Raw genomic sequence first — 26,182 nt, forward strand, 5'->3', positions numbered from 1 at the left:
CAGCAATGAGCTGGAAGTTACATAACAACAGGCTGAGAAAGGGTAATGAGAGGTAAAGGTGGTACAATAACAGTAGTTTTGGGGTAAGGGTAGTGGGACAACCATAGTGTGGGGCTGCAGGCCACGGTGCTTTGAAAGAAACAGAGAACATTTAAGAGAGGTTAATAGAACAGACGCAGGAGAGGTTTGGGATGCAACAGTGACACAAGCAGGAGTGGGGGCACTAGGCTTTGGGAAATACTTTCTGGTGAGCGCAGGGCAATGCGTTTGGGGCAGGGAGGCCCGCGGAGGGTGGATTACCGCAGGTAAGCGGCGCGGCGCGGCACGGCGGGGCCACAGTCTCGCTCGCGGAGGCAGCGGGCCCAGCACAGGGGGGCGAACCCGACCCATGCGAGAGGCGTCGCGGGAGGCGGCCCGGCGCGGGGCAGGTGAGGCGGCCCTCGCAGGGCGGGCAGGCGGCCGGTGCACCGGACCGTTACGGCCGTTGGCGATCAAAGCCCCTAACGGCAGTTCCCGCTCGGGGCCGCCGGTTCCTGATTGGCTGAGGCCGCCGCCGACACCCCCCCCCCCCCCGCCTCGAGCACGGGGGCTCGCGCCCGGCCGCCGCTCCCCTCCCCAGCCGCGGCGCGCGCCCCGCGCCCGCTCGCGCACACGCGCCCCCCCCCCCCCTCCGCGCCCGCTCCTCCTGCGCCAGACCCCGGCGACCCCCGGCGAGGGGCGCCCCCCCTCGCCCTGCGGTGTCCCCACCTCTCCTCCTTCCAACTACCATCCTTCCTGCCTCCCCTTCCCCGCTTTTTGTTTTGGGGTTTTTTTCGCAGCTGTTCTCACCCCCGCCTTTAATTGCAATAGCATCCTTCCCCCCCGCGCCCGCTGCATTTTCTCTGCCCTGCTCATGCATCGCTTGCAAGAACGGTGGTGGTGGTGGGGGGGGAACCGCTGCCTAAAGGAGCAGCATCCTTTTAACATTCACAATGCAGTCAACAAAACAACGGACGGCCGCCGCCTCCTCGCACGGCGACACCATTAACACACCGCACGTAGCATCCATCCTCTTCGCTTCACTCGCCTCCTCCCTCCCCTCTCCATTGTCTGCGATTTGCAACATGCAGAAACCTCAGCCCAGAGGAGGTGGGCGCGAGCGGTAGGTGCAATTCCTCCCTTTGCACCTAAAGGCATCAGCATCACCGTGCAGAAGCAGCCGCTAGCTCACGCCCTCCTCGCCTCCCCCCCTCCACCTTCTCCTGTCAAAACTGCACAGCCCGAGCCATCTTTCCCCGCCGGCTTCCACAACGGCGAAAGGCGTGCATTAGCCGGCCACCCCACCACGCACACGGGGCGCGGAGGGGGCACACCACCCCGGGGCGGCCTCCCCCCCACCCGGGGCAGCGCCGAGCCCGCCGGCTGCGGGGTCCGCCCGCCCCGGCCCCATTGTTCGCCCCGCCGGCGCCCCGCAGGAGCCGCGCCCCGCCGCCCCGGCCCCACGGGTACCTGCGGCTCCGAGGAAAAACAACGTCCAGGGCAGCGCCGTGGCTGGCAGCATTGCAGCCGGCTGGAGGAGAGGGAGCCGCTCGCGAAATAGATTTTTCCCGCAATTCGGACGAAACGCGGCTCGCTCGTCTTTTTTTTTTTTTTTTTTGTCCTCTTCTCTCTTCTTTTCTCTCTCCTTGCCTCCTCTTCTTCCCCTGCTCTCCGCCGTGCCTCGGCGCAGCCCCGTACACGCCTCGCCCCCTGCCCGCCCGGTTGCCGGTTGCCTTCTGCCAGCTGCGCCGCGGCCGCGTCCCGGAGCCGCGCCGCGGATGAGTGACAGCCGGCCTCAGCACCGCGCGCGGAGCAGATCCCTGCGCCGGCCGGCCTCGCGCGGCGGGTGGCGCCGCGCCGTGTTCTTCCACCCGCGCCGGCCTCAAATAGTACAGCGCGGCGCGCGCCGAGGGGGCCGGGAGGCGCGGAGGGGCGCTCCCGGCCGCCTGCAAAACGCGGCGCGGAGCCCGGCCCGAACTCCGCGGCGGCGGCCCGGGGGCGGTGCAGCTGCCGCGCCCAGCCGGCGGCGGCGGGGCCGCTCCGGGGCCCGCGCCCGCCGTGACCCGCGCGGGGTGGCCGCGGCGCTGCGGGGAGGGGCGGCGCCCGCGGGCCCCCCGGTGACAGTTTGTTTTCAAACACGAAAGCGCCTGCGGTAGTTAAGCGGCGTGTGGTGGCGGCCGGGTGGGGCGGCCTTGCCGCGGCCCCCACAGCCTACCTGTGGGCCGCAGGTGGGAAGCAAGGGGAGCCCACTGGCTCAAAGCCCTCCTCCCCGGGGCAGCGAGGTGGCCTTCCACGCCATTTTCTCTGAAGCAGCCCCAATCTTATAAGCCTTTTGAAAGACTTCAGTCTGGTCAAAGGCCTGGTACAGCTGTCAGCTTGGTCGGCAGTCACAGAGAGCAGCTATCAGGCTTTCCACATCCAGGAGACCTTGCGGGCACCATTTTGCCTCACCAGGGACATGCGACAAAACTCATGGGGGAACCTGTGGTGAAGAGACAGGGCTCAGGGGCCCCGCTGTGAGGAAAGGCACTTGCCCTCCTCTCAAACACTCTCTGCCGTAACTCCCTCCACATGGCTCCCACTCACAGCCTCACCACCCCCAGCTCGCACAGGGCACACACCTAGCAGTGACACATACTGATTGTGGTGGTGTTACTTTGTGTATGAAGAACATCTTTCCATTTTTCATCTTTCCTAAGAGTCTACTCTTTGGCCTGTTCGCTGTACCAACACCAAAGGCAGAAACAGCTATTATTCCTTGAACATGTGAGATCAGGGAGAAATATCTATTTGTGGGGTCAGTACCAGGTATATAAAAAAAGGGAATAGTGCAAAAAAGTCAGTCTTTGAAACTAGACTTATGCTGAGATTAAACCAAACCATTTTATTAAGATTATTATGCCTTAACAGCACTCTTCCAACACCTTCCAAAAAATACAGGAGTTACTAAGAGCTCTCATTACTTCAGTGTAACATGTAGTTGCCTTGAGACCCCAAAACAACCCTTTTTTAGGGACAGAAAATTTTATGGCAAAATTAAAAATAAAAAAGGCAGTTTTTTTCAGGTGTAGTCTACAGTCTGTGCCTTCACTTCCTTAGTATTAGAGGGAAGCACTTCAGATGAAGTGGACCATTGTCATAACATGCAGAATGATTTGGTTTAGTTGATTAATTATAATTCCTTTTTAAAAAAGGAAATTTAAAATACCTAAAATAGACCATTCTGAATACGTAAAGACTCCTAGTGACACAGATACTTTATTAGCAAAGAACTGACAAGCATAGAACATTTAGGCAGAAGTTATCTTACTTAAAGAGAAAAAGAAAGAATACACTTTGAATACAATTTGACAACATCAGTAATTCAGCAATATTTTAATACAGTTGATCCATTCCAACATTTTGCTATTAGTGGTCTAAAGTATCATTCCAGACCAGACCATATTCTTTCATTTTAATGGATTCTTTTCCTTTTCTGTTTGAGGATTCCCCTCCCCCTTTCTATTTTATAAAAATGCTTCTCTAAAAGAAACAACAAAATTACTTATTGCAGTGTGATTGAAAACATGCCTTCTCTGCTTCCTTGGCCTGCCTAGCCCATGGCCTCATATTGGAATGATTATCTCCACAGAGCAACCTTGCTCAACCATGCCGTGTGCTATTACTCTCTCTACTACCCTGCTCCCCCAGTTCAGGCCAGTCCCCACTATCCTGCAGTTTGCATTCTTCAACTCAATATATCCCCACTTAACATCAGGTCACACATCCAGGAGGATGCCAAAATAAATTTGAAGTTTTCAGGTGATGTAGGGACTCTATTCCAACTGCTTTCAAACAGAAAGCCAACAACTATATGAAAGAATTTCTGTCCATGATAAAAACCCTCAGAAGAAAGATTATTCTTTATCTTGAAAGAGGAAGACAATTTATGGGTACATTTCAGATACTGTTTTTTTACTCTATTCATAAAGAGTACGCCGAGTCTATGTCAAGTATTATACAGCTTTAGCATATGAAATTAAGTAGTGACTGTACAAGAGAGGAAGGATCTCCATCATCCATCAAACCAGAACATCTTACAAGACTCCCACCTTGTTTCTCCATCCTTTCAAATACTGGTTGACAAATGTGGAAAAACATAGTGGCAAGCCATCTGCTTCTCCTTTGGGTCTCCCCTCCTCTCCCCCATCAAGTTTCTTGATGGGTTTGCCCTGTAAAAAATAACCCCAGAGGATAACAAAACATAGCTTCAAGAGAAGTGGTCTTCTTTTGATACCAGCTTTACCAGCTGGATTCTTGGCACTATGGGATTTCAGAGCATTCACGCTGAGCAGTTAGATAACTTTTGCATTTGGCAAGTCTAGTGCCCAATCATTTCTTAGAGAGAAAAGACTGAGTTGTCACACTCTTACTATTAGCACTGTCAGAACTAGTTTGTACAGTTAGCTCTAGTTCCTAAAGGCCTTTCTCAAGTGTCTGTTTCTTTCCATTCAGTTCAAAGAACATCTAGATAGCTACCTTATAAACATTACATTTATAATGTTCATAATAAAAGCTAGTGAAAGAGCTCAGCTCATTACATATTTAATGAGGAAGCTCTAGTACTAATTTAAACACTAACTGCTCATGTCAGACTTTTCCAGAGAAATCAGTCATCTCCTCTACAAAAATCAGCATGTATGCAATTGTTACTGTTTTGCAGGTGTATTGAATATAGTGTTGTATGGAACATTAAGGCAATTAGGAAGGCTTTTTTCCCCCCAAAGCTGACACTGCACAGAACTGGAACAGAAAAACATGAGAATAAAAGATTGTTACATACAACAAATACAACATGAATCATTATTTACTGGAAGTGACTAGTTGTTTGTCTTAGCAATATCTAGTATATCTTTTTTGCTATTGAGCAATACCTTACTCTATGACATAGCATAATATTAATTCCCAGGATAAGTAAAGGAATCAGTAGGAAGTAGTCACATGGAAGTCAGCACATCCCAACCCTTCTCCAACCCAGTGATGGAGCAGAAGAAAGGAGAAACACTTTCACTTGTAGTGGACTTCCAGAAATACAAACTTCTTTTTCTTTTAAAAAGATTTCATGGAGCAAAGACACCAAAGGTCTGGCCTGATCTTTTAAAGTTAAGTAACTTAAAAACAAAATTGTGACCCTTATGGTGAAAGTGGAATACGGACCAGTCCCAGGTACTAGTAGGGTCAATATCAAAGTTGAATGAGACGCTCCAAGTACAGCATCTGAACTATTTTTCCTTTTTTGCTGTAAACAGGAGTCTATGGGCCATACCCATGCAATTTTTCTTCTTCATCTATAAAATAAAAGGGCAAATCATACAGGCAAGATTTAATTATTGACTTTGTTGGGTACATTGCATAAATAAAAGTGAACAGGAAATTTGGATTAAGTTTTCTCCCAGAATTAAAAACAGCAGCAGTGGTATCTGTCAAATCATGCTACTTCTACCATGCAAACTTGAGAACAAGTAAATCAGTCATAGCTAGACAGGCATTTCACAGAGTAGGTGTAGCTACATCATCAGCCCGGCAAAACATTGCAAAATAACCTTCTCTATAGCTAGCATTCCCCTTTTCTTGATACAGCTGTTCACTGGTTGGAGGTTGAAGCAGGATTATTACGGGATGTACTGGAAATTCTTTCTCTGTGACATTAGAGCATCGTGTGGAGTCAAGAGAGGACGTCAGCTGTCAAACTAGAAAGGAGTAACAGAGCAGACATGCTTTATATTCAGTCCTTGTGAAGAAAACTTTACAATCTAAAATTGCTAGAGGTCAAATCCCCAGATTCAAACCTGATGCAACAGGACAGTAATAACTGCTCCTATCATGACAGATGTGGTATGTTGCTGATCACTGAAAAGTAGTAGTAATCATGTTTATCAACATGCTCCTTATACTTATAGCATCATTAAGGAGAGGTAGTCTGCAAAGAATTACTTGTGATTTTCTGTGAGAACTATTAAACCCAGATTTATAAACCACAAAGTAGATGCATTACTTATTTGTAGACTACAATATATGGGCAGGCATTACTGATACGCTGAATCCATGTACTTCAATCTTCTCTCTGGTGAAAGCATTATTCTGTTCTGTGTAGATATTTATTGTGATGGATAACAATACTAGGCAAAACGCACCTCAGAATGATGTTCCTCTTAGTAAACAGGCAGTACAACCAGTGATATTCCCTACAAATATCCTTCTGTTTGTAACAAAGATTTTTCTGCAAGAAAGTGAAAAAAAAAATGTCTCCCCTTCCTCCTCTAGGCAATATGATTTACAGGACTAACTATTAAGGTTGTTCTGGTGATGTCATCAACCACAAGAATGAAGATGAAGTCATCAAAGTTTCAGACATGGAGTTATAGTCCAGAAATTCAGAATCTTGGCATTAAAAAAAGTTATCTACATACCTGGAGCAAACTCCAAATCTGTTTCAATATTTGTCCTGCTCAGGGTTTTGCTTGCCACAGCTGTGCAAGTAATGGAATGACACTGCATGGTTCCATTCACAGAGATAGGAAAACACATGTGACTGCTATAAACCTATTCATGCAAATATCAAGGGAAAAGAAACTTTGTGAAGATAGTCTGTCAGTCTGACTCACAGTGAAAGTGTCATCAACAATCTAATGGCATTCTTAGAAATAATCTGGCAGTTATTTTCAGTGTAATTTTGGGTTTGGAAATAACAAAATCTTCTGTCTCTGAAACAAAAACTTGAAATTTAATGTATATGCTCCCATATACAAAATTCTTATGCTTACAGTGTGCAGTGAATGGCTAATTTTTAATACTTTTAATTTTTTATCTATCCAGTTAACACTGATGTTTTAACTCAGCAGAAATAGACTCTCAGCTGATCAGAACCACAGAGAAGAAACAGAATGTAAAGAGTGCTTCAGGACAAATTGCCTATCTTTTACACTCTTCCCATGCCATCAATAGTATTTTGTTTTTAAGCTGGAGCATTCTAATTAGCCCAAAGCATTTAAAGTGCATCCATCACCCAGTGCCTGTAAACTCATAACATCATAGCCATCACTCTCATACCTAGCTGTTTTAAAAGAACCCTTCTAGTTCTGCTTTTGTACTAATGCTAATGAGGAGAAACACCATATTATATGGACTAATACATGTGCAGAACAATGCATGCAAAATTAGAACAGAAGAGGCTAAAACTTTAGGCTGTCTAGCTAAACATTTGGCAGCAAGTAGGAAAATGGTTATCTTAATTGAAAAATCCATCCCTCAACCTGCTTTTATTTAAAAAGTATAAATATGCCTGACAGGAATGTTCAAGCACATATGAAAGTTATGAGAAACCACATTCTATCAACATGGAGCTCTATTTCATATTTAAACCCAGGGTAAACGGAGTTTTTTTGTAGAAGCAGATCCGAGACATAAATGACCAGTGGGTTCTACTTGGCAACTTCTTAATGAAGATTTTCTTTTTTCTTTTCCCTCCATCCCCTTCCTTATAGTGAAAAAGTTACCCAAGAGACCACATAAAATGGTCTTTCTGTAACCCTTTGTTCCTCTTCCTCCTTTCTAGAAGAGTGGCCCCCACTATTTTTTGGAAAAGAAGGGCTGATGTACCTCCTTTCAAGTTAAGGTTCCAGGAGATGAATCCTGCCCTTTGTGACAGAGCTGAACTACATAAAACACATGAGAGTTTTAATATAAATCCCTACCTTCAGGACTGCCTTGCTGGCTAACATAGGTGGTTGCAGGCTGAATGTGCATTTGTGTGTGCATTATTCAGGGCATCAAACACTGAGGCACCTAAATCAGGGCTGTAGATTTTACTATGAGAAGCTCAAAATTAGACTTTGGAACTAGTCAGTTCTTTTTGCCATCTAGGTCTGGTTTATGCTAGTTTCTGAGCAGAGGTATACCTAGAACGCAGAGACAAAGAAAGGACGCAAGAGTTCAGGATCCCTTTCACCAATTGTAATCCTTCAACTGCCACCTTTTATTAGGGCCGGAGGAGTCCAAAAATCCCTTGGGACAAAGGTTTCACGTCCACAAGCATTCCCCACTTGATAAACCATCAAGAGGGGATAGGTAGCTGATGTTGGCTTACGCTTCCAAGCTTGTTCTCCTGTGCAAGTCTGCTTAAAACTATCAGCTTTCTTTTCAAAAAAATAAAATAAAATAATAAAAAAAATTGTTCTGACTCCCAGTCCCCATGTGAAGAAAATCTATGAATTCATGCAAGAATCTTTTTTCACTTGCTTTCTGTAACACTAACAATAGCTGCTTGGCCCTGGATATAACTGTGTCCTTCCTCCCTTGTCAGATAGTTAAAATTCAAGGAACTCTTTTCCTCTGTAGTTGCAACAACATGAGGAAGGTCAAGTTTTATGCAACTACTGTTGTGGTTTGCTGTTTCTTTCAGCTGTTTTGATGCAAATAGACATATAAGAAAGCCTATTGCTATAATTATCAAAAGACATTTTTTAAATCCCCCTAACATTGAATTGCTCAGAGAATGCTGTTAAAGGGTTCCAAGTGGCCCTGTGGCCAAGGAAATCCATTTGTTCTTGGGCATCTCTGCTGATACGCTGCAAGAACTAATGCAAGGGAAGCTTGTATTTTTCTTTGACCTGCTTTCTTTCTGTTGGATGTTACTGGATGGTCACATGTTAAGTAAGGCTCAAATTTTTATGAGAGCAAATAAAAATCACAGGCTGACCCAAGGTGAATAAATTAGTTTCTGATTCACTGTTAAAATATTGACTGGTGATTGGATTGTTTTGTGACTAAAGAAAGTCCTTGAAGACAGCATTGGAGTTTATGATGATCAGGACAAGGCAGGTGACCTTTCAGTCACATTTCATGAGTTTCCCAGTTAGGTTCTCCCTCCATAATTGCTGCTAAGCCCCCAGCAAGATAAGAGTTCCTTGCATTTTCCAGTGTAATGTAGGAAAGGCCAGGCTCTCCACTCCAGTGGAAAAAAGAAATTGTGCAAGCAGGTGACATAGTACAAAAGCAAATAATGCAATGGGTAGTGGGAGATGCAAGTTAATAAATAAAATGCAAGGATCTGTCCTCATGGGAGGGAGAAAGTAAAAGCACAGAATAAAACAAGTATGAAAACACAGCAGTGGAAAGGAAAATCAGACAGCAGTAGAGAGGCAGCAACAACCCTGCAAACAGTTTTCATAGTGCTGCAGAATTGCCACACTGAGTATTTCTGTATTTTGGAGAAGTCCCATCCACACTGTAACCTGAAAAGACCACTCATTACTGAGGACTGTCCTTTTGAAGACTTAGTGCTAAGAGGCTTCATTCTCAAAATCTCCTCCATCCTGTCAGAAAGAGGGTCCTCAGCTTCCCACAGGGACTCTTCACTGTTTCCCTTGGTTTCTATTACTTACTCCTTGCTCTTCAACAGTACTCAGGTGGTTTTGTCTTTGGCTGTTCCAAGAAACTGTACAGTCATATCACCAACTAAAGAATTGCAGCTGCCTCTGAAGTTGTCTGAAGCAACTCAAAGCATTACTGTTCTTCAAACTTTTCCCTCGCTGAAAGTCAACTAAATAGCACAATGCTGACTGCATCAAAAAAACACAGCTAAGTAGTCAACACAAGCAGAAAAGGAGGAATTCCATTTAGAAATCAACTGAGAACATAGTTTGAAGCAACATGCAGCATTTTTGCCATCTCTATGAGGGCTATGTCTTCTGTTTCCTCAGCCTTTCTAGTTGCAACTAGGTTTTAGGCATAAAATAAGGCTAGGAGTGGAATCTCAGTCTCTGCTTTTGTTATGCCTGCCTTACACTACTCTAAAAATATTGTAGAGGATAAAAATAAGAGGAAAGAAATGTTCCTATTTTTACATGATGTTCTTAAGATGGTGCTGAAATGCAATGAGACAGAAGAGATCCTAAAAAATTCTTGCTAGTGAAGCAGAATCATTGTTCTTGAACCACTTTTATGCTCCTCTTTATCACCAAAGACTGAATCTAGGCTCTGTGATATATAATATCCTGGAACCAGATCAGGTTGTCTTGAAAGGCACATCTGGGTAGTTGCCTAGCTCAGGATGCTAAGTTTGGCAGTGAAGTCTTTTGTCATCCTATTAGTATTTTAATCTTTACCATAAGCAGGCTGGCAGAATATGCAGCGGCCAAATCCACCACTTGTAAAAAATAAAAATAAAATAAAATAAAATAAAATAAAATAAAAATCACCCAGTGATACCAGTGCAGCTGTTGCCCATTCAAACCAGATTATAATTTTTAAAGGTTCATATGCTAAATCTTTCCTTGACTTTCAATCTCAGTTTTTATCACTGCTTCTCTTGCAACATAAGTCTGCAATCCAAATTAACATGGTTTTAAATAATCTCATCACTGACTGGTAGGATGTAAACATGCACTTCACTCCTTCGCAGGGCATAGTCTGTTTTATAAAGCACTTCACATTAATAACTGTGGCAGTTTGCATCTCTGCACCTATAGGTAAAAGGTCTTAGGCTAACAAATGCTAATCAAGCCTTCAAAATAAGATTTAGGCAATGTCTTGGATGTTTGGTACCAGCCCCCTTCCCAGAGGGAAACTTCACCTCTAATGAGGCAGTGGGGTAACACGGGTGGCTCCATGCCCACAGTGCTAACATGAGCGAGACCAGATGACGTCACATGATGCAACTCTTTTGCCAGTGTCTACGATCTGCCCAGCAGCACTGCTCTCTGGAGAGGGGTCCTGCCCACCGCGGGGGGGATAAAAGGAGCTTCTGTTAACGCTCAGGATCCTCCTCCAGGACCGGTTCTAGGACAACTGGGGAAAGATGCTGCACTGGGCAGAGTTCTGCTAGCCTATGCAGAGGAGGCTTTTGGTTTTTATGTAGAAATTCTTCGATGTAGAAAAGATAAGGCAATTCCATTCAGGCCAGAGGTTACAAAATTGTAAAAAAATGCACACAAAACACCAGTTAGCCCCATCAAAGCATTATACAACCCCAGGGATCTGGTAGCTCTCTAGGCATCTGCTGTCCTCACAAAACCCCTCAAAAATATCTGAGAACCTCCATTTATAGCTTTATGAAAACTTTCTCAGCAACTTCTTTAGAAAAATTGAGAAGAAAATATAGTTTCCTTGCAAATAGAGTATTTTTACCCTCTTGCTAACTTAGACAAATCAAGAGCACAATGGAAACGCTCTCAAGCTTTTCATGTAGTAAAACTTACCTAGAAGTTATTTTCTTTTTTGGTTTGTTCTCAAACCTATAAGTCCCTCCACGTCCCTTTAAAACAGCTTTTCCAGCTAACACATGATCCCCCCTGCGGTGGATAGCACCACCTATGACATATGCTGTTTGTTCTTTTTGTCTGTGGTCTACAAGAAATATTGTTACACTATTCGCAATATTTTATGTGCGCTGCTTGGAGACAACAAGGACATGTTTCCAAATCAGAAATTAACCTTCATTTTCCTTTAATATTTTTCACCAGTAAGTTTGTCCCTAGGGGATGCAAGGTATTTTGATAAATCTCACAAAGAGTGTAATTACCACACCTAAAAGCAACATACTTTGTTTAGACTTTGCTGTACTCCAATAGTGGTACTGGCAAGCAAGTGTAATTCAACATCTTCCTTTGTATTCCTTTGTATTTCAGTACCTTTGTTTTCTTACTGAGGATTGCTGATAAAAGAAATTTGTGTTTCCCAAATTCCTTATTATTTTAGTGGACCACTTAAGACAACCAAACTGAGTAATTTATAAAAGCACAATAAAAGACAGTCCTTGCCTAGGACAGCATACGTTCTAAGGAGATGAGACAGAAGGAAAGTCAACTTTGCTGAACATACTGAGAAATTAGATTAAGTGATGTGCCTTGTGCTTCCATATAGGAAATCTGTGGCCAACTAGGGAACTGAAAACAGGTCTCCTGAGCCTCAGTTTAAAGCATTAACCAGAAGGCCGATCTTTCATTTCACCCTATACTACTGTTTTCAAGCACAACAAAAGATTGTTTCCTGCACACTCCCCCACCGCTTTGCAAAAAGCTCGATTACAATAATGCCAGTAATTAAGAGGCTGACAGCAGAATGACTGAGGAGTCTGGTGCAGCCTTGCGGTCTCGTGAGAGACTGTAGACTCACCGACTACGCTCTCCTGATCTAGCATGCTTACCACAGTAATTTTGCAAATGGGATTAGCTTACAATACTGTCTGCTGTGCTCTGATCTGGATGAAAGAGCTGGCTTTGGTCTTCATTTAAACTGTTTATTGGATCACCACTTGTAAGACAACTTGCTTTCAGCATCCTTCTAAGAGCCATAAGTCACCTAGCCGATTTTCCTGACGATATCTGTGAGACAGTCCTCCATCATCCTTTATTTATTTATTTTTTTAAATGTACTGAGTCAAAAGTTTTATTTGTTGTTCTATTAATAAAACTAGAACAGATGTGTGAAACTCCAAGTGAGAAGATAATATCCACATCACATGTTATTTATATGTGAAAATCACTTCCTGAGGGAGGCAAGCAGCACAGAACATAGAGTACCATCAAGAGGGCGTTTTATCAAACTGTATTAAAAGGCTATTAAAAGTCTTATTTCATGTCAATTAAATGTAAACCATAATTTGTTCTTTCAAGTCTACATAATGTTACAAACCCTTTGAAAATGTGGTATCTTTTTCTCATTTGCCATTTTTTGTTTGATTTCTTAGTCTTCCAGTTCCATATTAGAAGGGATGCAAATCCTTTCTTCTGTAGAGCTATCCCATAAAGATATGGTTTTTGAATGAAAATCAGTCCCATACTACAGAGCACATTCCCATTTTATTTCCATTCTTTAACCCAAAACAGCCCCTTGGGCATCCTAAGCTTCATTGGCACAGGCACTATATCAGAGGAGGAAATGACTCATAATTACACTAGCAATCAATATCTGCAATGCATTTCTTTCGCGGTATTACAAAGAAAATCAGATATGTCCACTCAATCAGGCCATTAAATATAGCCATTTGTAATGTGCTTAAGTTTGTTGTCAGCATTTACTTTATGAACACATAAAATGGTTATGAAAATGGTTGCACTGGGCAAGGAAGCTGTACTACCAATTATGCAAATTTCATTGTTGTTTTTGGCCAGGCTTCATCCCTAAAATAATCCCACCCCAAAACAGTTGTCTTATCCTGAGAAGAGGCAAAAGGCTATCTGTTTGCATTGGTAATTCCTTAACAGCAATAGATTTTAAATGTAAAATAGCATACTTTAACTATAAACAAATCAGCCATGCGGTAACAAATACCAAGGGCCACATTCAGACAACCCAAATTCCTGCTACGCATGCATTCTCCAGGGCACTTACCACTTCACACAGTTTGTCCTAGTTGCTCTTTAAAGGCAACTGGGGGCCTGTGTAAAATGAACGTGATTGTTTAACTCTACCTGAATTTACAGGCTGGTTTTCAAGCCATTGCAACTGCATCCATGGTATTCTACTGTAGAGCACTGTGGATAATATGCAACTTAAAATATTTTCACGCAATCTTTCCAAAGATGTCTTTACTTGAACTTGTTATTGGCTATCCAAACACTCTTGCAGGTTTCAGTGCACAGTCACTTACTAACTGGCGAGTGACAGCACCATTGCAGGGCTAGTCAACATGGGGACTCGTTACAGTAGCCAATATGCTCCAAACTATTTGACAGAATCCTAGGCTTTAGCTGTACTAACCTTAATATTCTATCTTTGGTTTATCCATGAGTTGGAATAACGGCCAAAATAATGAGGGATGAGAAAATCTGATGAATTCGCACAAAATAAAAAGTCTGGAATGCCTTATCCAAAGGAAGATGAGAACTGCCTCAATTCCTTTCAGAGAAAATCCAAGGTAATGCCTATTGTTTCACAACAATACTTCCAGGGTGAGATCCTTGTGCCATTTAGGTCAATAAAAAATCCTACAATAATTTTAATGGAATAGTGACTTCACCCTCATGCTTTCCTGTAAGTTGCTCTCTGTTTCTGCTGTGAGCTCTCTCTTTCACATAGGAACCCAAACATCCCCAGACCTCTCCTTCCATATTTCTTGAGACAATACGCAGGAGCATAGAAAGTATTGCTTTATTCTGGACAGAGCAGCAGCTGACCCTTCTCCATTGCTAAGCAACACACCCAGTCTGGTTCAAGCAGCAGCTCCTATTTTTGCTACAAAGTAAAGGTCAGGCTATTGAGCAGAGGGAGCAGAGTTGTTTTATTTATTTTTAGTACTTTTAACACTGCGCATGGAACATGCATATTCTTTGGGGATACGTGTTGCTTATTTAAACTGTAAACAATATCTTCCATTCCAGAATTCTCCTTCCTCTACTCTTTACATTTACTGTAACAAAAATGGAATTATGTACACCATTATCCCAACCTCAAGATAGAAAACCCAAAGATCCAGATGTGGAGAGGCTCAAAACCATCTCTAAACTCAAAGTGATTGCCATTGCCTTTCACCTTCAGTTCATGCTATACTTTTTTTTTTTTTTGGGGGGGGGGGGCAATGGCAAGGGGCAAAATCAGCAGCTTGTCTGGTTGTCCAGGTTGACACTCCTTACTTACCAGGACTTCAGTCCATCAAGCTCTTTCCTTTCCCGCTTTGCCTACAATACCAGCCCTCCTGCAATGCAATATGTCCTGTTCCTTGGCAGAGCAGCCTTTCTCAGCACAGCTTCAGCAGGGTGCTCTGGCTAGGACACTGTCAATATTGTTTCTGTGCTTGCTCTCTTGGCTGTAAGGGGGCACTGCTGACTCCTAACCCACTCTGTCTGCCCCTATATCCTCCCTGCCCGCCAGCATTGTTCATTAAGAGAACATACCTTAAAGTGATTGAGTCACAGTAAGGAAGTAGTGTCTCTAGAGTTGTATCATTAAGACATAGCTTAACAACTGAGATCAAGGAGTGCTACATTTTTTGCCTTTGCTGTAACCAATGATCCTGATGATTTCAAAAACAAAACGGATTTTAAACCCTGCATGACTCCGTAAAGTACTTCTACTCAGCAGGCTACTGCTGAGCATCGGAGGAATAGGGGCAGCATGCCCAGTTCTTCAGAGGAAGCCCTTCCCTGGGGATGCTGGGGAAATAACTTACAGAGGTGCTTTGTGGCAGAGGGGACACTGCCATTCTGTGACTGTTATAAGCTTTCCACCACTATTTTTGCCAAGTAGCAAGAAGAAAGTCAACATTGCCTTGCTCTCTTTGCCCTGCTCCCACTTTGAGAAAGCTGAGGAAACTGGGGGTCTTTTAAAACCATCCACAGTACCCAGCTTACCTCAGGTTCTAGCTCTCTCCTTGCAAACAGCATAGGGCTTGTCTCATCTTTACAGAGGCTGGCTGGTTAGCTCCCACTCTTCATATTTCTGCAGAGATGACTGTGAAAGCAGTGGACATGGACTACAAAAACTGCACTGTTTTGCAATAAGCCCAGGCAGTAACTCTTAGTCAGTACTATAAAGAGAAAAAGCGTGTGAAAGCTGGGATTTAAATAGAGGAAGATATGTCCTTAACAGAGCACACTAAGGAGGGGATTCGTTTCAGCTGGATTCATCTTGTTTGAAAGCAGGTGCCAACAATAGCCTAGACAGAGACACCTGTTAGAGGAGCTGAGGGGCAAGTAACATAGGTGTAAATATCTTCCCTGTAGAGTTTCAAATTTAGGATGACTCCAACCTGAGCTTTCAGATACAGCTTGGCTTTTATCACACTGCACATTAAGCCTGAAGTTGTTATTTTAGAAAACAGGCCATGATTTTACTCTGGAGAATTGTCCAGAGATTTAATGTCAATAGAAATATATTTTCAGCTTCCTTATACAATTAATTTCTGCTCTTTATCAAGGAAAGTGGTATTTGGAGAAGGTGAATACTATCATTCCTGGTCTGTGGCCCAGATTCAACTTACATAAAGTTTAGGTAATTAATTGCGGAAGTCAAGTCAGGCACCTAGCTCTGCCTCCCTCTCTGAAGGGAGGGAGAGGGGCGCCTCAAATGAGAATTTGTACCAACTAAAGTCTGAGTGAATTTTTTTCCTCAGAAATTATATTTTTGTAAGAAATTACTGATTTTTTTAAGGTTATTCCATTTGGTAACCAAAAACATTTCAAATTTTGGAAAATCCAATGAAACAGAAAATCTTAATTTCATCCCGGATTCATTTTCTCTCCACTGCCCCAATTTATTGTTTAACAGCATGGAGAAAGTTGCAAAATAATACATCTCAGTGTAAGAGAGTCGAAGAACACTGCGTGGTCTTATTGCTAGAATAACAATAAAATCTTCCAAATTGCATTTTCTATATAAATCACAGAACAAATTGAGCAAATAGAAGAAAAATACAATAGCAGAAGAATCTGTTCTCATTTCTGTGGTCTGTTTCCAGTTTGCAGCTCTTCAGTCTGAAAACAAAAGTGAGGCCAAACTTACAGACCAGCAAATGGTCCCTGCATGCAGTCGAACTCTTGCTATTTGTGTATTTGTGATACTTGTAGGGTTTTATTTACAGGTGACCTTTTGTGCTATAGTCCTCATCACAAATGACATTAACTTGGAAAACTAAACTCACATGATGAAAATAAAGTTTGATCATGCAGAAGTTCTTAGGCTGTATTTTCAACAAATCTACTGAGGATGAACGGCGCGAGATAAGCAGACTTTTCCTTCAAGATAAGCTTTACTTTTTTGCCATGTGAGATTCTCATATAGCCAGTGAGATGAACATTTATTAAAATTTCAATAAATAGTAATTCATAGATGATAAGAATTTTCTACCTCAAAGTTAGCATGCCCTCCAAAAATTATTTTTGGAAAGATGTTGCTAAAGCATTAAAGTAGTCTGAGTACCAAGTACAGAGTTCTTCTGTTGTGGATGTTCTGCTTTGACCCCTTGTCTCTTTTACATTCATAACATGAAACTAAATAGAATGTGTAACGCAATATTAAGGGGCTGATGCCGAAGAATTGATAGTGGGAGATTCAGAGGTGGTGGCTAAGCCTCTGGGATTCAGTAACTATTCTTTTTCATTCTGCTTATAATTATATCACTGTTCTCCTGTGCTTCCTGTGTTTTAGTAATTTGGTTTTATGATACGTTTCCACTGGAAACTCTTTGTGGCAGAAACCAACTTTTTGACGGTATCTCAAATATTTAATAGAATGGATTACTGATCAGAGCTTTTAGATACTACAACAGCACAAATATTAACTACTTAATACAGAATATCAATTTTTAACCTTAGATGAATAAAAAAAAATTTAAACTAGATTGAATTGCACTTTCAGAATAATTTATCATTAAAATATTTTGATGATACACAGAGTTAGGTGTAGTGAACTGACATTTGGACACCTTTGTAGAATTGGAAAATAACCAAGTTTATAATTAGCCAAATGACAAAATTGTTAGCTCAGATAGATTTTTTTCCTCTTTCTTTTCAGACTTCATGAAAAAAAAATCATTTGCAGCAATGATTTCCCGAGTTTGTCCCCAGAGCTTCTCTTGGAATTTTAGTTTGAAATAAGTTTCGTGTGAAATTTAGGCTAGAAGTACCTTCTCCATGTTTTTGTGATACAGCCACAAGCTTTTACCCTAGGTTTGTTTGCATGGTTTATGATCTCTTGTACACCTAGATGGAATTTCATCTTCCTAATTGGCCTCAGAAAGGAAAGAATTTTGTATTTCTATATGTCTTTGTAGATATTCAAGTAATATCCTAGTTTCAAATTGGTGATTCCATATGAATAGAGGCATCTCTTTCCCTGCATTTCCCCCATCCCTAGCATTACAAAGAGCACTTGTCATCTGTGTGGTCAGTGCTTGATGTAAACAATCGCTGATGAGTGCTTCGACACATTTCTCCTTTGAATGCTAGTCTTTAGGCAAAGAGACGTCATTTGAAATCCAACGTGTTTTTATAAACAAAGAAAGAGAACAAAATCTAAAGGCATCGTATTCGCCTTTGGGGTGGCTTGCAAAGGTACTGATGGCTAGCAGGTCCTAATAGCATTGCCACAGAAGAAATTTTCAAGCCACTGACAATCCAAAGTGACTTGAGGGAGGCAGAGTGTCATTACCTGACTTGGAACTTGGCCAGGAGAATTATATCAACACTATACTTTCCATGTATACAATTATGGGATCTTTACTCTTATTAATTTATTAGAGTGAGTTTATTATAGTAAGAAACAGGGTTTGTACTTTGTGTATCAATTGACACCTCCCACCCCATCAGTGTGACAGTAGTTCAACATCTGGCAGCAAAATGTGCCACTCACATGACTGCCAAAATATTTTACACTGAGAAAGATTCCCTCATTCTGGTATGAGCTTAATCTGACTGTTTAACTAGCAAGAGTGGACAAGGTCACAGCTCAAAAAGCACTGCTGCTGGTGGACAGGAGTGCATTTAGCTTGTGCCGCTCATAGAAGGATAGTTTCTTTTGCAAACTGATTAACATATTATTCCCACCAGTTTACTGAAGGAAGGAGATTGCTGTGTGGGCTCCCTGTTTCTCTGTCTCACTGCACATATAGGATGTTGCCAGTAGCATTCACTGGTTCAGTGGCTGACTAGTATAAATTCTTCACAGTAAACTTGTGACATTCAAATCAGTATAAAACAGAGCCCTTGAAGCAGTCTAGCCATGGCATTCCTTTCCTGCCTTAAGTCTATTATATAAAGGAAAATAAAGGAGAATGCAGCATGAATAGCAATGCTAGCGCTTGAAGCTGCTAGAACTGGCTGTTCCATTCTGCAGAGCAGGCGTTCCAAGAAAAAGGAAAAAGCAGCTCGCTTGCTGTTCAGAAAGATACTACCTGAAGGTCACGTGGTGAGAAGGGAGTGATGTTGTGAGACCAGACCTAGCACCGTAACAGGGTTACGGAGCTCCTGCTACATCTGACTAAGGCAGAGCGCACGTGTCATTGTAACACATCTTCTGTACCAGCTCTCAAAAATTTCAGTAAATCACACTCGAGTAATTAATTTTGAAAGGATCATATCAATGAATTAATAGGCTAGTAATTTGCTCTGAAGTTAGGGCTGTGGTTTGAAAAATGATGAAATCTTAAACAGGATTCTAAGACCTGGCCTGTCCTGGAGACCCCGGAAATGGTGGCTGGTTTCCCATAACAACCTAGAGAAGAAAGACCAAGGTGTTACAGTCATGAGCGGATATGCTAGGTATTAGGAAATCTGCAGTAATGCTAACCATGACTTATTAGCTGTTACCTTGGCTACTCTGCTAGTCTCAAATGTTAGGGTCATATGTTTGAAAGAGGGGTGATCCTGCAATGTTAGCAGGAGCAAGACCTAGACTGAACAAGAACAGAAATAACCCACACCTAGCAAACTAAGAGATCTGAATTCTGTTGCCCTGAACCGTGCAGATCATTTCTGCCTACACTAATTAGGTGTAGTATAACTCTAAAAGTCTGCCTTCTGCATTGACTTGCAGAAGCACTATGTGATTCCTGCAGGTAAGGGATGGAGGAAAAAAGCTCTGTATTTCATACTTGCATTCCTGAAATTTATTGTTCTGAGCTAATTGCCCCAATGTATTTATGGAACATGATTGTGCATTTACCCAGAATCTAGTGCAGTGGGGTCTCAGGCATGACTGACAGCCAGGGAAGCCGCTTCAGGAATAACAATTGTCATCACCTTCATCACCATTATAATCAAGTTATCATTTTTATTTTAAGTAGTTACAGGCAGAAAAAAGGCAATAGAGACCTCAGGAACCTCAAGTTTCTTGACTTTAGAAGCAACATGATCCTGTGGCTGAGCTGAAGAGACCTTGCTGAGCTCTTGTGTTCACTAACCCATTGCCTGCATTCTTCTGCTGTGACTCTCTGCAGTACATCACAGCACTTCTGCCTGTGAAATGTTCCCATTCCAATTAGCCAAAGTATTTAATAAGGAACAAGTATACTGCAAGTAATTCAGCACTTCATTAGTGATGTATTGCATTAGTGTGTGCATCGCTGAAATCAACCATTAATTCAGACAACAAATTTTCTGCTTTTGCAAAGATAATGGCTTCCAACGTTCATTACTTCAGCCTCTTACAAGCCTGCAAGGCTTTCTTTAAGACTCTAAATTCCATTAAGGTGTGCCCTGACTAAGCTGTCTGACCTTCCAGAGAAATAAATAAAACCCAATGAAAAAAGAATTAAAAAATAAAGGTTTCACTCTGTTTTTCTGCAGAAAGTGACACAGGCCAGCTTGAAAAAGTTCACAATTTGTTACAAGCAGACCGCATCCTGGCATGCTAGTAAAATGCAGTTCCAAACAATTTCCTGCCTGAGCCAGAGTTGTGCTGTGTTGTTATGGGGGCACTCAAAGCATAAAATTCGTTAGCTTGACTATAGACATGCAAGAAGTTACTGAAGCCATCTGGATCTGGCATTTCTGCCATTCCAGTATTATATAAAGTGAAGCTGAGAGTTGGGATATTGACAGGCTGAATACACAGACAAGTCCAGCTTTTGGAGCAGTGTAAATCTGAGGCTCTTAGCACTGCATCCAATGTGAGGCTAGTCCAAAGTTCACTGAAGCAAACAAAAAGATTCCCACTGACTCTGTGGAGTTTGGGGCTTCATCTGAAGATCCCAAGATGCCTGATGCAAGAGCAGAGAGGGATTTCTATTTCTGAAAACTCCTCATGAAGGCACTGAAATAATTGTTCATCCTTCCTATTTGCTGTAGCACCATTTCTACGAGTCATATTTTGCCTTTTCTAATTGCTGTTCCTGATTTTTTTTCCCTGGCATTTCTGTGCATCCCTGAAAGGTGTTTTCTCCTGGAAAATAGATTGAAGCTCTTTGGTATAAAAATCTCTGTACACATTAGCTTATGTCATTCTTGGCAGGGGACAAGTCAGAGCATCACACTATGGTCTTTCTACTTGAGCTCCTGCGTATGATGCCAGGCGGTGCCACCCGCCTGCAGTTCCCTCTGCCTAGTACACCACACAGGCCAGAGGGTATCTCAGCCTTGAATGATCTGCAGGCTCTGGAGGTGTGAGCCCACTTGCCGAGGTGAGTTTGTAAGATAGTGGGCTTGTTTCAAGTACCACAGCACCAACATGGCAAAAGGCAAAACTGCAAATGTGGTGTAAATTTTGCTACTGTTTTTGAGCAAGATTTGCTTTGAGGGTGAATAAGTACTGCTGGAAGGCTCGGGGTTTCTCCTGTGGTGCTGATTTTCCAATTCGGTCCCCAACTGGTGAGAAACACTTGCCCGGTATTTGTACCTTTGCTTTCAGAATCATCTTACTGATATTTCTCTGCCACTAGCTATTACATCTCAAAACTAAAAACGTGATTCATCCTCTCTCAGCAACCCTATACATGAAATGGAATAGCCAGGAGCACTATGGCAAAGGGGTCAGGGGCTAGATGTTTCTCTGCATGCACGATTTGAAACTGTGACTCTCAGGAAAGGCAACGATAAAACTGTTTATGCAGCAGTTTGAAAATTTAAGGCAAGAGGCTTGTCAGTAGCCTTCAGCCACAGGCGCTGCATGGGTTGAGGGACCCTCCTGACTAAGGCATTAGCTATTAGTGTCCACGGTCACTCTGAAAATGAGGTCACTGCTGAGCATGCTGAGATATAGCCAGGATCTGCTTCTTTGCAGCCAGCCACATTGCTATCCTCAGCTGCACTCATTGCCTGAAGCATGCTGATGGCCAGAGTAAGACCAAAAATTCCTTTTGGTGACCTAAGCTCTGGCCATGTCTTTGGTCAGCCTTTGCTGGTTACAGTGACCCCAGGGTGCATCCGATATACTGCAACTAAGATTCCCTCGACCTGAGGAGCTGCTTTTCTTCCCTATTCTTGCGTCAGTTTCCCCCTGCCCCTCATCTGTGAGAGCAAGGCTTCCTACGACTCTGTGCCAAATTCATTGCAATTTTGTGGAGGCACTCTGGATTGTTTCGGCCCAGCCTCATCTAGTGCATGTTATGAAGTGTGTCTTGAGCTGAATACAGACAGGCCCACACATTGCAAGTCCCTTCGACGTCAGTGCGTGGTTTACTCACTTGTCCTCACCTGGCCTTAGGGATTTCAGCTCTTGGTCTGGGCTGCGATGTGGATGTGGCAGCCATGGAAGTGGTTACATTGCAGGGACATTGCCAGCCTGCATGTGGAGCTAGCTGAGGGGTTCAACAGAGGAGTGGCCCTTCTTCCTTCCCAACCTGCGCTAAGGACACACTAGTGTTAGCCAGGGCTCATTATTTTAATCACGCATCATGTCTCTCTCCGCCGACTTGGCAAGGCGGTGGCATTTTTGCTTCAGTGTTGCCAAACATGCTGGTGCTGCTCTGTGTGTTTCTGGAGAGTTTCTGAGGACTGATTGTTCCAGGCTTTTGGCTTCCTAGAGAGTCACAGCACCATCTTCTGCCTACTGCTCCTTTTAGTTCCCCCACCTTATCTTGTTTTTATACTCCAAAACCTTCCTACAAAAAAAATCCATCAGTCATGTTTTCTGAGTTCCTGAATGCTTTCCTTGCCATCTTCCCAGGAATTAATTAAGCCTTTGTACCACAGGTCTTCCTGGTCTGACAAACTCAAATTCGCCTTAACATGAGCATAGGCTCATCCATCGGCGTATGGACTCTGAGATGTGTATGATACCCTCACATAAGGGTAGCATCCTAAGATGAGGGAAAGGGAGAGCTCTGATGTGCAGGGCAGAGGTGAAGGTCATTGGCATTTGCTCTGGAAACCTGTTATTTCCAAAGCCCCTTGGCAGGGAAGGGTAGTTACAATTTGCATCATTTTGCTGAAATCTGTTTCCTGCAGGGATACAGTGGTTTGGACTCAGATGTCAGCTTTCCTGTGTTGTTGCTCTAATCCTGGTCCCCAGTCCGTTATTTGTTGTATTTCTCCCTAGCGCTCCCAACTGATACTGGGGGAGGGGTACTTAAGTGAACGAAAAGGAACTGGGGTTTTGCATTGCATTTCTGCCTCAGTCCTAATTTGCTGAACCATGGCTGAGCTATTTAGATCACAGATTCTCTTGCTCGCTACTGTGGCCACCAGTTCTAAATATCCAGCCTGAGGTATACAGGTCTTTAGTAGAAGACAGTATTTCAGTTACGGTTATGTTTGCTCAAGAACTACTTCTCCAAAAGCTGGGCTTTTGCAGGGGGGGAAGCAACAGTTGTTACGGTTGTTGTTACATACAGAAAATGGGTTCGTGCTACCCTCCCTTTAAAAGAAGAATGATCACTAAGTTAATGAGATTTCCGAAAAAAAGGATTAATTGAGGAGTAGTTAATTAATGCGTTAGGAATAGGGACTGGGATGGAAGCTGCTCTGAGTGATTCCCTGCTGTGAGAACAAATAAGAGTTTTTGTAAAGAGAATCTGGTGAAGGACCCTAAGTTCAGATATTAAACCTGGTTCTCTATGCTGTAGCTGTCCAGCTCTCCCAGTACCTCCCCAGTGGTAAATAGCTCTGTCTCTTTGCTATGCTTTGCTGAAATGGAGTTCTGCCAAACCAAATGCCAAAGGGTTGACAGGACAGCGAGTGCCGTTGGTTAGTCCAGTGGCCCTCTGGATATTGATTGCTGGTACTGACGAGTTCCGCTACTGCGAGCAAGTAACCCCCCCGGGAAAGTCTGTACTTGGCAGGCGGCCCATATCTATACCTAATGCATAAGCTATAATGCCATATTCATGTGTACCTTGGGCTAATGTTTTTGGGAGCATTCCTCTGCACAGAAAAGGAGATGACGCAGGTTGTTTTTCAGCATCTGTGTAGGCTGCAATGATGTTTGTAGGTCTTACTCTTCTGCACGCTGCTTGGCTGTCTCTCTCCTCCTACTCCAGGCCCAAGCTGGAGATAGTGCGAGATTTCTTCTTCTTTTACATTTGCTTGAAACAATGTTTGCTAGCAAGTCAAGACGTGAGTGGTGGGTAGCAACTTTTTTTCACATGCCAGATAGTTTAAAATGAAAGCAAGATTCCGCGTTGCAGTCTAGTGTGTGTACTCTCTGGCGAATGCAGGATTGGCTCTGTTTGTTAGTTTTGTGAGGGTTTTTGTGATACAAACACAAACAAAGAAACAGGGCAAAGTCACTGTCTGAAAGCAATCTGACTTTCCTTTTCCAGGTGAAATATCAAGGACTAGAAGCTGAGTTTAGTAAACAGATATGATTCATTGTTCCTCCAGCCAGATTTCCCCCCGGAACAAGGAACCTGCCCCAGGTCTGTAACATAGCTTAAATCCCAGTTTCCTGTTTGGAGCATGGGCCTTATACAGACCACATGTACAGGCTTGAATTTCACACCCAGTTCTGGAGCAGCTAAAATCCTGCTGAAACCCGTATGTTACTGGGGTTAGAAACTGGGGAATACTACATCCTGACAGATTAGCAGAATGTCTTAAGAGAAAAGAAAAAGAAGAAACAACCTACTCTTTCTCTCAACAAATCCCAGATGAAACTTTGGCATGGCAGATGAGAATTTTGCCTGAAGTAACGTTAAATTTCTTTAGACAAACTTAGTCCTTTCAAGCCAAGTGAAGTCAGTGGGCACCTTGCCTGAGCAAAAATTGTTGCAGTTGACTTGTATGAAGAGCAGATTCTCCTGACTTATGTCTGCCTTCCTGTTTCCTTCTTGGTGTAAAAGCCCTTCTGCTCTAACTCCATCTAGGTAACCTTTGCCCCTTCTAACATCCATAACATCATGGAAAAATGCAGAATGGATTCTGGCAAAATTAGTAACTAGTCACTGCACCACACAAGGAGTACTTGGGCCAGGCTTTTGACAGGGATCATCTCTCCTCTACACACCTAAATGGATGAACTGGATCTTGTGTGATGTTGTAGGAACACTTTTTAAAATTCTGCCTGCAAACATGGACACAACCCTTTCCAAAAATGATGGGCCTCGGTACAAAACCAAAAGGTACTGGAGAAAACCTGGAGCTTTTAAGACAGACCAACATAATCCAAATCTATTTTCTTTCAGAGAGAAATCAAAACTGAGAAAAATAAAATGCTCAGGCTGGGACATGTCTTCTGCTATTTCAGGCAATGGTAGTTTTTGACAGTGATTTTTCCAGGTTCATCATTAGACTCACAATGTGTTTTCAGAAAAACAGTTCAATGGCCAAATGTGACCATATCCATGGCCCACTGTGTTTGTTATGTATAATAGAAAATCTATTAAAATGTGGGGTTACACGATAAATGAATGTAATTATATTTCTTGATATCAGCAATGAACTTTCTACAAGATTTTAATGTTGTTTTGGTGCTGGCGATATTTGATGTTGTTAAAAGATACATCTAAAATAAAGGAACCATAACTAACAAAGAACAAACTTTCCCTTTCTGCTGCTAATGAATGTTTATATCTAAAGATGTAAACTGCAGCCTCCGAGACAAAATATTTGGTTTGCAATAAGTTTGTGCCAGACAACAGCTGAATAATTCTGTGTTTAAGTGTGAATGATGTTTGTGACCAAATCCCCAGGTTTCCTTGTAACATCAATATCAGTAAATACAGCCTTCCTTCTTGTTTGTGCATGACAACACACTGTACTTCCATAAAAATCAAATTCCTAAGATTCAAAATGGAATGGACCAGATATCCCATCTTGTTAATAATCTAGAAGCATCTGCAAACTAGAAAATGATTCCTGTCTGAGCAAAACATTCCAGCATCACCTGGGCACTAGGTTTTCCCAAAAGGGAGGCTTTATTTTTTATGTTCACATTTCAGGTGTGGTTTCTTTTGATGAGTTCATTTGCCCTTGTGTGTGTTGTCTGATCGCAAGGCATTCCTCCACAGAAATAACATAAATATTTACATGGTGCCCTACATCAGAGGTGTCTTTTATAGAGAGATTTCACCATTTACAGTCTGCAAGTAAAACTTGCGATTAACTGCAGCAGATTGCTGGCATTAGCATCCAAGAGACACATTGAATATACAGGGTTTGATGTCACGATAATTTGTAGTTGTTTTTAACGTGCATCTTAAGAAAACATGCAGCCTCCACATTGTTAAAGGGCAATTCTGGACCAAATTTCTGGCTTACCACATCAGCTTCAGATCAGCCAGTGAAACTACAAAAGTGAGCTCTGTGGAATGGCC

General features: G+C 42.8%; 1 protein-coding gene across 1 annotated transcript in view; it reads right to left on the minus strand.

Annotated features, from left to right (window-relative positions):
• Positions 1-1,880, minus strand: part of NCAM1 (neural cell adhesion molecule 1) — a 161,941-nt gene extending 160,061 nt beyond the window's left edge. The window contains exon 1 of the mRNA XM_067310090.1: positions 1,489-1,880. Coding sequence (XP_067166191.1) covers positions 1,489-1,540 — 52 coding nt within the window. The 5' untranslated portion in view covers positions 1,541-1,880. The remainder of the gene's footprint in view (positions 1-1,488) is intronic.
• Positions 1,881-26,182: the final 24,302 nt, after the last annotated feature.

This window comes from Apteryx mantelli, chromosome 23 (genome assembly GCF_036417845.1).
Source record: "Apteryx mantelli isolate bAptMan1 chromosome 23, bAptMan1.hap1, whole genome shotgun sequence".
Classification (NCBI taxonomy): Eukaryota; Metazoa; Chordata; class Aves; order Apterygiformes; family Apterygidae; genus Apteryx; species Apteryx mantelli.